We start from the raw sequence: 14,692 nt of genomic DNA on the forward strand, positions 1-14,692 counted from the left end.
ATACGAGCACAGTGAAATCCTAACGCGATTCTAATACCGCACCTCAGATGAGCGCAGTTTGGCTACGCACGGTGCCTTAAGAAGTTCAACAGTCTGTTCTCCTAAAAGGCGTGTCTTTCAGAACGCGACTTGGATATAACACCGATGAATGTATCAGAGAACACTTTTTTTTTTTAAATATAATTATAACGCGGATGCGAATTGGATATAATGGGATCGAGTGTAGCATCGCCATCACACAAGGCAGTGGGGATGCTGCTGGATGCTTCTAGATGCTGCCCACAAGCCTCAGTCTTCGTTCCGCCTGCGTACGCATCTCACGTGTTATCGTAGACTCGGTTTTAACCCCTCAATATTATGAGGCGATTTTTCCACTACGTGGCGTTCTACAGGAACGCAACTACCACCGCCGTTACAGGAGAACAGACACCGTACACAGGTAGGTGCTGGTGGTGTGGCTGGGAGGAGGCCGACTCACATGTGCAGCGCCTTCTGCGCCCGCTGAGCCTCCAGCTCCGAGCCGTAGCACACGAGGGCGTTGCTGTGTCCCAGGCTCAGGTGGAAGGTGACGAGAGGGCCGTGCTGCATGCACAGCGTGCGTAGGGTGGCACCGTCCACCTACACAGTGTAAGCGCACACACGCACACACACACACAAAGACAAAGGTCCCCCCGAGTAGCCTCGACAGACTGTTGGGGGCAAGGGCAGATGGTGCTGCTCACCTACGCGCAAGCATGGCGACACACGCGCACAAATGCAAAGATCCTCCGCCACGCAGCCTCAACAGACCGCTGGGGAAAGTGCTGTTAGGGGAGCAGTCGCGCCTATGAAGCCCGGCATGGTACACGAGAGGGGGGCATGGGTGGCCAGCACCACGCCAGCCGCCTTCGTCTTCCCAGTGGAAGATGATTTCTACACCCCACGCCAGGTACTCATTCGAGAGGCTGGGCCTCCTAAGGGAGGGCCCAGGATTCGGTTCAGATAATTGTCACCGGTGTCGGCCGTGAGTGGGAATCGAACTCGGGTCGTGGCTCAGTGCGCTAACCAGCTCCACGACCGCTGCCCACGGCACTATACATACATCCACACACACAAGGGCACATAGGACAAAGGTACGAAAATATATTCTATACAAGAGAGAATTGGAAGAGAGAAGAAACCGAACCTGAGGTGTGAGGTTCCTCAAAATGAGCCACGTGTTCAGCCGAGTTGAAGCACCACAGTCGTTGCTCCAGCTTTGAGCTGCAGACAAATGATAGAAACGCACGCACAGGCAGGCGGCGCACACACACACAGTTAAACTTACACACACACACGCAGGCACACACAAACACACACACACGCAGGCACACACAAACACAGTTAAACTTACACACACACACACGCAGGCACACACAAACACAGTTAAACTTACACAAACACAGTTAAAATTACACAAACACAGTTATAATTACACATACAGGCACACACAAACACACAGTTAAACTTACACACACACGCAGGCACACACAAACACAGTTAAACTTACACAAACACACACGCAGGCACACACAAACACAGTTAAACTTACACAAACACAGTTATAATTACACATACAGGCACACACAAACACACAGTTAAACTTACACACACACACGCAGGCACACACAAACACAGTTAAACTTACACACACACACACACGCAGGCACACACAAACACAGTTAAACTTACACAAACACAGTTAAACTTACACATACAGGCACACACACACACACATAGTTAAACTTACGCAGACACACACACACGCAGGCACACACACACACAGTTAAACTTACACACACACAAGAACAACACACACACACAGTTAAACGTATACACACACACACAGGCAGGCACACACACACACAATTACATTTATTGCGCCAGCGTCTCAAAACGCCGTTGGCAAATCAAGACGCTCATCAAATTCAAGTCGTCGCCGACGCGTGCCGCCAGACGGCCTCCCGTCGCCTGCGTTCACCTTCCCACTGCTGGGATGACGACGACGAAGATGACGACGGAGGCCACTTGGACACGTCCTGAGAGATGGGCTTGGGCCCACCCAGCCCACCCATCCCCGGAGGGTGCCTGGGCCGGTACGGGGGTTGAACCGGAGCCTTGGCAGCTCCCCCTGCTCCTCCGCCAGACGAGGAGGATGGGTTGGCAGTGGATGACGACGACGAGGGCTTCCACAAGTCGAGGGCTGGGGAGGCGGCAGTGGACCACGGCTGGCGAATGTCTTCAGGGGACTTGGCTGCGCAACACAGAACACACATTGGCATCGGTTAAGCAACGGGTCGCCAACCCAACCCCCCCCCCCCCCCACATAGACGAACGCACAGAAACCACAGACTGTCGCTGGATCCTATAAGACAAACGCTGAACATACAAACGCTGGATCCGTCGTTTAAAGACTTAGCCGCAAAGTTAATGCTTGCCCCACAGAGCAACTACTGGACCCCATAGACTAAAGCAGGACCCATAGACTAACACTTGACCCGTAGATTAACACTGAAACCATTCAACAACACTAAACCCATAGATTAACACTAGACCCATACAACAAAATTTAACTCATATTCTTAGTTCTTTCGGTAAAGTCACGTTGAAGGGAAACAACAAAATAATAAAATATATATAAAACAATAAAAATTCTCACGACGTTTCGACCATAACACAAACGGTCATCTTCAGGTGTGCAAACCAACACGTGACTTTACCGAAAGAACTAAGAATATGAATTACTGCAGTCACGAAAGCTTTAAATCAAAATTAAACTCGTACAACACCGAACCCACAGATTAACACCGGAACCCACAGATTGACACTGGACCTATACCACACTCAACCAATCGTTTCACACTGGACCCACGGGACTACCATTCAACCCACAGATTAACACCGGACCCATAAAACACTTAACCCATAGTTTAACACCGGCCACAGACGAACAGACGAACAGACGGGTTCTCACAGGATGCGCTTCCGTAGCACGAGTCGAACCCGTTTTGGAAACCGTTGGAGTTCATGGGATAGCTCCAAGCCGGCGACACCGAATCTGTAGGAGGAGACGAACGGGGCAGAGAGAGAGAGACGCGTTTCGCAACGTTATTTTATCATTATGGCGCTACCCCGGGGTACCAAATAATACAAAATGGCAATGGCAAATTCAATATGTTTATCTCTGGGACGCTATTTTTTTTTCCAGGGGTGTAACTTCACTCCGCGACTGGGGTTACCAATCAAACCGAAGTCGGTGCCACACTCCGCGATGTCGAAATGCAGGGGGGGGGGGGAGGACGACTGCGCCGAAACCCTGAACGCTCGCAACGCACCACGGCGCATCGCGAGTACAGCTCGTCGAGATTGGTCCACTGCCGCATCGGCGGACCATCAACAGACTAGAAACGACGGCATCGCGTGAGAGCTGGGGGTACCCCGCCATGAGGTCCGTTCCCGCAAAGCGCTTCGCGCGTAAATCCTCACGATTCTGCGACCATCGCACGCGCTCGTCACACGGCAGAGCGCTTGCCACGAGTGAACCACAATACCTCCGCGGCTCATCTCGTCAAGGGGCATAAGCCTCCGGTGATCCTCGCAGAAGCGGCGGCGGCGGTGGCTTTTGGCCAATCATGGAAACAAAGACGGTCCCACTGCATCGCGCGGCGCTTTCAGATGCGCTTCCGCGGGCCGTCTGGAATTGCTCTTCCTTCCGATATGAGGAAGCCGCCGTAGACGTGGAGTTTCAAATCATCTCGGTTGAAAGCTAATTTCTTGACAACTGCTTTTTTTGCGGTCAGTTTGTTGTCCTTCCCCCGCACCTCCAATTACGCGGGCGGCTACGTACGCCGTGGAAGAAGTTCGGCATACATCTCATTCACGTGGCGTCAGAGTGCACCTATCCTGGCACCGGCACTGTGATGACGTCATCACCGCCACTTAATGGCGAACGTCAAATGTTATCGTTATCATTACGTTTGTTTACCCGGGAAAGCCTCGCAGAGTCCGAAGACTTTTCATTCCGAACGGAAAGGCACCCGAGTCGAGAATGGATGCCGGCGTCGTGGTTAGCGCAATGCGCTATGATGCCAGCGACCAGAGTTCGATTCCCGCTTACGGCCAACCACCAGTGGACACTTATCGGAACCAATCCTGGGCCTCCCTAAGGTAGACTTGGCCTCAAACGAGCACCTTGTGCCAAGTTTGAACATCGCCACTCGAGACAACGGCAGACGCTCGTGTTCAAGCTAACAGCGCTTGCCGCTACAGCCTGTTAACGCTACAAAGGGTGATTTGTGTGTGTGTGTGTGTGTTCTGGACTCACTTTGAATAGCCGAGTCAGCATCAGAGTCCGAGTCAAGATACTGCAGACCCTTCCAAGGCTCCCCTGGACGGAATTCTTAAAGCACAGGCAAGATATACAACATGATCGTCATCAGCCACCATCCATTCACTAGAACATCAAGCCCTCCCCCACCGTCCCCCCTCAAGCCTAATTATGGCTAACATAACCAGAGTACACACACACACACAAACATATACGAATACTTACACACATACGCATGTTAACAAATATCTCCATTATAGCCTTCGCGGGTGTTGAGAGCAAGTGTCGTTATAAGCAAACACCTGTTAAGGCCGGGATCCCGCAGTAGAGGGGGATGTTGTGGTCAGCACCATGCCCTACCACCTTCATCTCCCCAGTGCTAACTCTTAAACGTCGCACCAGATACTCCTCCCAATGTCCTGACAGCTATTGGGGTCATTAGACCATACTTCACCACGCTGGCGGGTATTGGTTTGTTAAGGGGGGGGGGGGGGGGGGCACAGGAGATCACTCGTCGCTGATGTTAGCCGTGGCCGGGAATCAAACTCGGGTTGCTGGGTTCACGGCGCAGTGTGTTAACCACGACTCTACCACTCGTACACACACACGTACGCGGTACATACAAATACATATACACACATTTACAAATAAATCACAGACCAACAATCGTCGCATAGACTAATAGTTGGCCTATAGAATAACAATGGTCCCCATAGACTAACACTGGACACCCATTGAATAACACCAGTTCTATAGCCCATCAGTGATCATATAAAATTATACTGGTCCCATAGACTACTCCTTTGCCTATACAACACTAATCTTAACAACATTAGACTGACACTGGTTTCATAGACCAACACTGACCCAATCGTCTTAACACCACACCCACATAAAATAACTTTGCTCATATAAAATAATAGACACAGACCAAGGCACACAGACCAACACTGGTTACCTAAATCAACACGGGACCCAAAGACCAACCTGGTTCCCAAATAGCTTAACACGCAATAGGCTAACGCGACCGATATTCACAATAAAGTTTTGTTATTAGATCGCTTACGTATAAATGTGTCATAATAGGGTTTTTCCCCTTTTTTCTGGCAACAAAACTGTAACCTTTTTTACAAGGATTCATGTCTGCATTAACTACAATACCTGCAGTCAAAATGCATACAAAAAACATACTATGATAATATATGCATTGTCCTTGAAACTGATTGGTCCACACCAAGGGACGGCTTTCTTTTGAGCCTCGACCCAATTGGTGCTCGACCAGATGACGCCAAAAGGCCTTTTGGTGTGGAAATATTAAGTTTCAAGGACAATGCATATATTATCATAGTATGTTTTTTGTTTGCATTTTGACTGCAGGCATTGTGGTTAATGCAGACATGAATCCTCGTAAAAAAGGTTTCAGTTTTGTTGCCAGAAAAAAGGGGAAAAACCCTATTATTACATTTTGGTACTGGCAAAGGAGGTCTGATGATGAGATATAAATGTGTCGTAACCCTCCACCACCCGACACAGCCAGTAAGGTTTGGCACGTAAACAAACGTGCTTCAATCCACCGGTAAGTCGCCCAATGATGCTGGATGTAATTGCCAGCAAAACGTCGTACTCAAATGATAAATGTTGTGGATTTACTCTCCAACACACCAGTGGGCTGAAGCAGTAACCAACTGGCACGTTTTGTTTACGTGACAATCCTTACTGGCTGTGTTGAGTTACGACACATTTATACTCGCACGATCTAACCCAAAAAACCTTTATTATGAATTTGTTCCCAAGTCTTAACACCGGAGACCATAGACCAACACTGCACTCATACGGACTGTCACTGAACCCAAAGGTCAACTCGTACCAGGAGGCCAACCAATTCCTTCCGTGCCGTTGGACACTTTTCCTCCGCCGGGCGGTGGCGGCGAGGGAGAGAGGAGTACAGGCGCGGCCCCAGGCTTCTCCCTGTGCAAGGCCCCACTGGCCGCCCCAACTGTGGCTGCCGATAGCGATGATGATGATGACGATGACGCTCCTGATGATGTCGATGTGATGGTGGTGGCACTGGGAGGCTGGGACCAGGGGTCTGAGAGAAGCTGGGCTGCGTTTGAGGAGGCCAAAGACTGGGAGCCTAGAGAGACCGAGAGAGAGAGAGCGCGTTAGTGTTACCGTCATCATAATAATCGAGAGCCATGGTTTATCCGCTGCTAGATGAAGGTCGCCCTATGCTTTTACCGTTCCTCACGGTCCTGCGATGCCACAATTCACCTCACTTCTGCACGACAACTGATCTCAATCATTCCCGGAATATAGTGTGAATATACAAACCGACGTATACCATAAAAACAAAGACAAGTCTACGTACACAAAGATACACACACACCCCTACACAACGACACGTACGTACAAAGACAAAGATCCACCCCCACCACCACCACCAGTGGTAGCGTTTATTTATAGCCTGTTCTGGCAAGTGCTGTTTGCGAGCACCTTTCAACGCTGGCAGAGCACAGGTGCAGCAAGGTGGTGTTGTGGCTGGCACCACATCGATCGTGACATCAAGAGTACAATCGGGGCAGGATTGGGGATAAAGGCAAACTTACGAGATGTGTTTAGTTTGTTGCCCTTCCCCCGCACTTCCGATTAGCACGGTTGGCGACGTACGATGCAAAAGAAATTCAACATACATACACGACATACAACTACTATACACTACGCTACGTACGGTGCAAAAGTTGACGATGCATACACTACAAACTACACTACGACACACTTCACTACTCTCCACCACGCTACACACTAAACCACTATACTAAATTGAAAATACATTTCTTTAGAACTGCTTCTTGTGTTTCTTTTGTCGTCCTTCCCCCGCACCTCCAATTAGCACGGTTGGCTACGTAAAGTGGCAAAGTTCAACACACATACACTACATACTACACGACTATACACTACACCACTACACTTAATTGAAAATTCAATTCATTATAACTGTTATTTTGTGTTGAGTGGTCCCCTTCCTCCGCACCTCCGATGAGTACGGTTGGCTACGTACAGTGGCAAAGAAGTTGAACATACGAAGTGCAAAATACAAAATATAATAACACAAACAGAGCCTCTTTAACTGTGTATATAATTCACGGTTATGCTGTACACAGATCCCCGATGTTTTTCACATTGTGTTGATAAGCCACTTTGTTGAGCTATCATTTGTGTCGCTTCTGAGAAAGAAGCTAATAGCCAAGTGGGCTTTACTTGGTAAGAAAAAGTTTAGTTTGATTTGTGTATATTTTTTTAAAATGATTGTTTACCCCTTCCTATACTTTGCACTCCTGTCCTATATATTTTAGTATTGTTTATTGTTGTAACGTTGTGATGTGCCCCTACCGGACATCAGAAAAGAAGAGCTTTATAGCTCATCAGATTCCTCCGATACAGTAGAACCCCTATGAACGACGGTAATTAGTTCCATTAAACTGGTTGCTAAGTGATATGGTCATTAAGAGAGTATAGGAAGGACAAGCTAAAGCCTTAATTCGTACCGATAGCATCGAAAGTTACCTTTTTTTGACCCAATTTTTTTAACTTTATGTTTAAACAATGGATATTAACACAAAGATACTAACAACATGATAAACACATGATATTAAAAGAAAAACGGTTAATCAATGCAAAGAAGTTGAACATACGAAGTGCAAAATACAAAGTATAATAATAACACAGCCTCTTTAACTGTACCTACAACAGCCCGTCGTTAACAGCGGAATGGTCGGTAAGCGAACACTTTGGGCTCTATGGAGGCACTACACCACTATACACTACTATACACTACACTAATATACACTACACTATGGTACACTACACTACTATACACTACTATACACTACACTACTATACTATACACGACACTACGATACACTACACTGATACACTACACGATACACTACGATACACTACACTACTATACACTACACTACTATACACTACACTATACACTATGATACACACTACACTATGATACACTACACTACGATACACTACACTACTATACACTACACTATATACTACATTACTATAAACTACACGACTAAACACTAAACATTGGGCTCTATGGAGGCCCGTTGTTAAACGAGTAGTCTTTAACAGGGGTGGTCGTTAAGAAGGGTTCTACTCTACACTACACCACTATACACTACACATTGGGCTGTGGAGGCTGGTCGTTAGGCGATTAGTCATTAACAGGGGTGGTCGTTAAGAGGAGTTCTACTGAATAAATATTTTGATTCTGTTGGCACGATGTCCGACGTTTCACTCCAAATGCAGGGAAAGTTCTGGAGCAACTGAAAAGTTTATTTCGGCTTCTTCAAAACAGCCATCACAACATTCCTGAAAAGACGCTACAGGCACGCGGAACGAAACTTCGGACGATGCCCAACAACGTGCAGTACAACAACCCGAAAAACTAGGGCTGCCACCCGTTCCCCCTGGGGTTCACCACTCCGGGAATTGGCATCTGTTTGCGCGGTGGGGATTGACATTTGGATCGATGGTGGAACTGCGTTGAACTTCACGACAGTACACTGCACGGTTTCTAACATCCCCGCGAAGATATAAGCTCCGGATTGTTCTGCGGAAAAGGTGGTAAACCAACCACTCATTCACTCACTCACTCATTTATTCAATCGTTAATTTGCCAGTCGGTCACTCACTCACAACCCATTGACTGCACCACACACTCCCCGCGCCCCACTATGGCGATCTCACCTGTGCGGGCCCGACCTGTAGAGTCCGGGTATCGTCCCGGCGTCTGCGTTCGGTTGGCAGAAATCGGTTTGTACCGGGATCTGGCAACCGGCACAGCTGTGTTGAACTTCATTACAGTAAACTGCACCGTTTGGACAACCGCCCTAAGTGCCGACCGTGAGCTACGCGCGGGTTCGGTTCGGTGGAAAAGGTGTTTGAAACACACCGGGAGAGCTCTCGCTCCTTGCCAGTTGATGATAGTCCAAGAAACGAAGTTGAATTGCTTAATTAAACGCGATTTGACGTTGGCCATAGAGGAAGAGGGGGCTGAGCGAGGGAGGGAGGGGGGTCCCTGTGTCTCACCGTGTTTGTCGGAGGTCACGCTGCCCCCGGGACTGAGCGACCACTCCCTGAACCGAGAGCCGATCGCCGACACGGGGTCCAAGGAGCTGGCCTCCGCTCCCGGCGCTGAGAAGGCAAAAGCGTCGGCAAAAAGAGAACGCCGATGTTAGTATACACACGGTGAGGGGGGGCGTTTCAACGAGCAGATGAACGTTTATCGTCATGGTGGCGACTGCATGAATCACGGAAGGAGGGGGGAAAAAAAACCCATCGCCTATCTTGCCTGTCATCAGCAGTGGGTCCACCAAAAAAAACAGCACATCCAGCACCATCGCCGTCATTAACAACCATCGCCGCCACCGTGATTATAGTCACAAATCATGTTACCATAATGAATCGCCGCCTTCAAGAACACCACTGCCGTCCGTCAATGCCGCCGACAAGGTCATAACCATCACCACCACCACCATAAAAATAGTCACCACCACGACTACAACTATCACCCCACCTCCACCAACGTCATCACCAATCACCACCATTACCCTTCACGACTACTATCACCACCTTCCTTACTACCACCACCTTCTTCATCGTCGTGGCCGCCACCACCACCACCACCTCCCCCCACATAGCAGGCAGGATCTCCGTCCGTACCCAGGAGGAAAGAGTTGGTACCGAGCCGCTCCCTGCTCTGCACGTCCGTGTGGGGCGGTGGGGGTCCGTGCGCGTTTCCACGGTGAGACGACGCCCCTCTCTGGTGCAGCTGCTGCTGCTGTTGCTGCTGCTGCTGCTGTATAATCGTGCTGAGTGTCCGAGCCACCTGCGCAAACGACAGAATGGACGTCAGAGAAGGGAAGCGGTTGTTACACCCCACCCCTCCCTCCCAACTTCAACACAACAGAATTTAGAATTCCTGAGAAATCGACCAAAACCGAATTTGAAAGCAATTCTCACACAACACATCGGCAGCACTGCTTTACCGGAGTGCATACATTTCAGCAGTACTGTTTCAAGAGGAGCAAATCTCTGACCGGTATTGACCAAGTGTCTCGTATGTACGCACGCATGTTCAACTTCTTTCACACCATATTCTTGGTTCTTTCGGTAAAGTCACGTGACTTGACCGAAAGAACCAAGCATATGAATCACTGCAGTCACGAAAGCTTGAAATCAAAATTTCTTTCACACCGTACATGGCCAACCGTTCTAATCGGAGGTACTAATCGGGGGGGGGGGGTCTCATCAGCAGTGTGGCTTGCTTGGATGGTACACAAAGACACATACACAAGGAAGTGGCACTGGGCTCGAATGGAGAAAGCGGTATACAGCAAAAGCGCAGATGATATCATGTCCCTTCTGTGTGGCATAGCGTTGTCCCCCTCAAATGTCATGGGATTTTCCCCGGTTCCCCCACTCCCGCATAGTGTAAACGCTCATTAATTGGCCGAAGAGATCTTAATATACAGGGTGCTAAAACAAAAAAAAATTGTAACACTTCCGATAATTTGCAACGATACCACAAGAAATGTGCTCCCTCCGGGTTCTCGATTCCAGGCCGTGTGTTGACAATGATGGCAAACGAGTGGAGACCGACTTTGAGGCTATTTGTTATCATGTTACAGTGCATTATCCGTTCTTTTTCAATTAAAAAAAAGATAGTATCCTACGAGTGTAAACATTTTTTTGAAGCACCCGGTGTATAGAGGACCGTAGATCTTGGACAACTGTAGGTGGCGGCAGCCATCCCCCCCCCCCAGGGGCTGCTTGTCTGTGATTCCTCAGCGACTGCGAGTTTCCATTTGCATCAACGACGCTACATGTATATAAAACTAACGCTGCATTGCCACCACATGCAGCCACTCCCCAACCATTACCATCTTCTCCAGATTGTAAGACACACTGAAGTTCCCCAGCATTCCATCCTATATTTTGTTTACTTTAAAATATTTCACGCACTCGTTTCACAACCTTTTTCCCCCAGGGTTGTTGCATTCCCGGAGAATTTTTTTTTTTTTTAAAACGACACCAAACGGTGGGGTTGACGTCTTACTTTTCGGAACATCTCATAATCCAGAGCATGCGGTTGCCCGGAGAATACGATTGGTTCACAAGTGACGACACCGCATTTATCCCTCCGAGACCGAAACGGGAGGATGGCTCCACAACTCTGGCCGTCGCCTGACGAGGCTGCTTGTAATTACCGGTGAAACGTCACCGGCTACCCGATTTGCAAATGTTCGAGATTATTTACTCTCCAACGCAGCGGTGCGTGCTGAACTAGTAACGAATTGGCCACGTTTTGTTCACGTGACAAACCCCCTTACTAATTTGGCTGCGTCGGGTGGTGGCGGGTTTAGCGGCACGTTTACAATTTTCGCGATCCAACCCCGCGAGAGTCTATCACAGAGAAAATTGTTCACGTTCAATCGTACCTGCGCCTCCTGCTGCTGTCTCAGCGCCGCCGATGCATTGCGCGATCCCTGCTGCAGCAGCAGTCTCTGCTGCGCCTACGGGAGGCGGGGCGGAGGGGGGCAGCATGTAACAATCAAGTCTCCAAGCATCGCGAGGACGCAGCCCCACGGCACGTTGGGTGGGACGACACCCAAGTTGCCTTCTAGGCCCCTCCGGCGGATAAATGCCGCTCGCAGCTGCACAGATCACGAGCGTGAAAAATAGTCGGACGGTGGATTATCAACGTCTCCAAACGCCATATTGCGTTGTCAAATTAAAGCTCGGAGTGCCCCGTGCCTGATGAAAAGTAACATCCCCATGTGCCGGAAGGGGAACGTTTTCCTTTCATCAGTGCGCACTACGCGATGTGACGTAGCTCGTGAAACACGCGCACGGCCATTTGCAGCCGCGGCCGAGATCATCAGCAAGCGAAACCGAGAACTCGGTTTAACGTCTCGAAAATCGTGATCATTAACGGGAAGAAAAAAAAAACCGTCGAACGAAACCATTCAAAGTGCGCAAAGGGGGAGCACAGAGAGAAGCAGCGTGCTTGGAATTACGCTGAAGCAAAGAAAGAGGGCACGCGTCGATCGAAGCGATAGGAGAACACAAGTAGGTTAATGACACCACTCAAAACGGTTAGGGAAAGTCAGCGGCGCTCGTGCCGGGAGCGACACTCCGCAAGGAAAGGCGATGGCCGATGGTCGAGAACAATAAGGGAGCGTGGCAAGACAAGGAACGAAATCGCCACCACACACCCCCCCCCGCCCCCACCCCTGAGGGGTAGATGGGAGTAATGAAATCAGCTCTGGTGCAGCACAGGTGCCGGGGGAAATCGCTGCTGCATCACAGCACCGTGCGTGGCGGCGGCGGCGGCGGCGGCGGCAGCGGGGGAAGGCCTTAACCCAGCAGCGGTGTTTTGACCATGGCCGATGGCGATTGGCATCTAGCCTGGCGCAAAGCTTCCGTGGGGAAAAATCAAGGCTTCGCGAGTGGCGTGTGCGTGTGAACTGACCAGCTGTATCTGAGCCTGAGCCAGTTGGTTGAGCACTGCGAACTGTTGAGGCCCCAGGTTTCCCTGCATGAGCTGGGCTGGGCTAATATTATTGGCCCTGGCAGCACATTGCAACAGCTGGGCAGGGGACAACTGGGCACACAAACACACACGGGGGGTATGAAGATATATATGCACAGTAGAACCCCTCTTAACGCTGGCGATTGGTTTCACGAAACCGGTCAAGTGATTTGGTCGTTAAGCAGGTACAGGAGATGCAGTAACACCAAGAATTCAAAACGAGACGTTTCCACGTCAAAGCGTCAACAGACACCGGATGTAAACGACGTGCACCCCCCCCCCCCAACGCTCACGAACGGACACCGCCGATTGGCCGAGGCCATGGTCAGACCTTTCTGGGGCTCGCCGATTGGCCGAAATTGGCGGTTGCGTGCTCGTTGCGAGCCCGTCGTTAATAGGGGAATGGTCGGTAAACTCCGTGGAGGCCTGTTGTTAAGCGATGAGTTGTTACCGGGCGTGTTCGTTAAGAGGGGTTTCTACCGCATGTATAGACATTGTCATTGGCACAATCCTGCTGTCGTACCTAGGGTTGGGCACCCAGTCGCTACCTCACTGTGCTCGACAGAAAATTCAGAGTAAATCAGCAGGTGGTGCGCGATTTGATGATCGACCGACTGGCTCCGGGGTCGCTCGCGAAACCGGCGGTCACTCGCCTTCTGTTCACTCTTGGATGTCTAGCGCTACGCTCACTCTGCAGGTGCACTTCACTCCACCACGCGTTGAGGACTGTCTACCAGACGAACCATGTCTGGTAGACCGTGTCCGATTAACACAGTTGGCTACGCACGGTCCAAAAGAAGTTCAACATACACACGTCTCGTCTTAACCATTTACAATGAAAAAATATTCAAGAGCAATGTCGAGTAACAGATATAAAGACAAGGTAAACAAGACGTAAAGAGAGACATGCATGCATTTATATAAACCTCGAGCCGAGTCTCAAGACGCTGAGACCCGGTCTCCTGGGGCCGAGAGTCTCAAGACCCTGAGACCCGGTCTCCTGGAGCAGAGTCTCAAGACCCTGAGACCCGGTCTCCTGGAGCAGAGTCTCAAGACCCTGAGACCCGGTCTCCTGGAGCCGAGAGTCTCAAGACTCTGAGACCCGGTCTCCTGGAGCCGAGAGTCTCAAGACTCTGGAAACCCAGTCTCCTGGATCCAAGTCTCGCTGCCCTCACCTGATTGGGTAGAAATGGGGCTGGAATCTGCGAGCGAGCACCGGCTCCGGGATTGGAGAACATTTGTCCCTGCGAAGGGTGGTTGTACCCTCTCCTGTGTCCTCCATTCTGAAAATAGTGAACAACCAAAGCCAGGCACAATGGAGGCTGAGTGAGCATCTAGAACTCTATGGGTTCACCATGGCCGTGTCACAAGCCACTCGAGTGACCTTTATTAACTCTTTCCTATTCTGATGACGTATGTGCACGTACGTGTACGTCATCCCAACGGAATAGGGGAAAATGTTTTTTTTATGTTTTCACTTTATTGGTAAGCCTTCTGGTCGGAAGCCGTACCCGAGGCTCCCACGGGGCCATGCGGGAGGGCGTGGCAAATTTTGGCGCCCAGCTAAGAGAATGCGGTCGTGTCGCGAGAATTATCTATGGCCAGCACATAGTCTGGCCAACGGTTTGGTAAAATTAAGGTTTTGCAGCCGAACGTAATTATTTCATATTCGGCACTTGGGGTTGGGTCATGTAATTATTTGGCAGCCAAACAAATTAAACCATCAGGCGCGC

The 14,692-nt window shown here is 49.8% G+C and overlaps 1 protein-coding gene across 3 annotated transcripts in view; it reads right to left on the bottom strand.

Moving 5' to 3' along the window:
* The window catches only part of LOC116955066 (uncharacterized), a 45,035-nt gene that overhangs the window by 11,110 nt on the left and 19,233 nt on the right, over nucleotides 1–14,692 (bottom strand). The window contains exons 12-22 of one of the 3 annotated variants that reach the window (XM_032976019.2): nucleotides 14,135–14,242; nucleotides 12,900–13,031; nucleotides 11,866–11,940; nucleotides 10,088–10,253; nucleotides 9,455–9,559; nucleotides 6,213–6,479; nucleotides 4,343–4,417; nucleotides 2,993–3,076; nucleotides 2,000–2,272; nucleotides 1,166–1,242; nucleotides 479–618 (exon numbers count right to left, since the gene is read on the bottom strand). In XM_032976019.2, the coding sequence (XP_032831910.2) occupies nucleotides 479–618; nucleotides 1,166–1,242; nucleotides 2,000–2,272; nucleotides 2,993–3,076; nucleotides 4,343–4,417; nucleotides 6,213–6,479; nucleotides 9,455–9,559; nucleotides 10,088–10,253; nucleotides 11,866–11,940; nucleotides 12,900–13,031; nucleotides 14,135–14,242 (1,502 nt within the window). The remainder of the gene's footprint in view (nucleotides 1–478; nucleotides 619–1,165; nucleotides 1,243–1,999; nucleotides 2,273–2,992; nucleotides 3,077–4,342; nucleotides 4,418–6,212; nucleotides 6,480–9,454; nucleotides 9,560–10,087; nucleotides 10,254–11,865; nucleotides 11,941–12,899; nucleotides 13,032–14,134; nucleotides 14,243–14,692) is intronic. The other 2 variants (XM_032976020.2, XM_032976021.2) reach the window with 2 other exon arrangements.

The sequence above is a fragment of the Petromyzon marinus genome, chromosome 58 (genome assembly GCF_048934315.1).
Source record: "Petromyzon marinus isolate PM22_M1 ecotype Great Lakes invasive population chromosome 58, UKy_Petmar_22M1.pri1.0, whole genome shotgun sequence".
Taxonomy (NCBI): domain Eukaryota; kingdom Metazoa; phylum Chordata; class Hyperoartia; order Petromyzontiformes; family Petromyzontidae; genus Petromyzon; species Petromyzon marinus.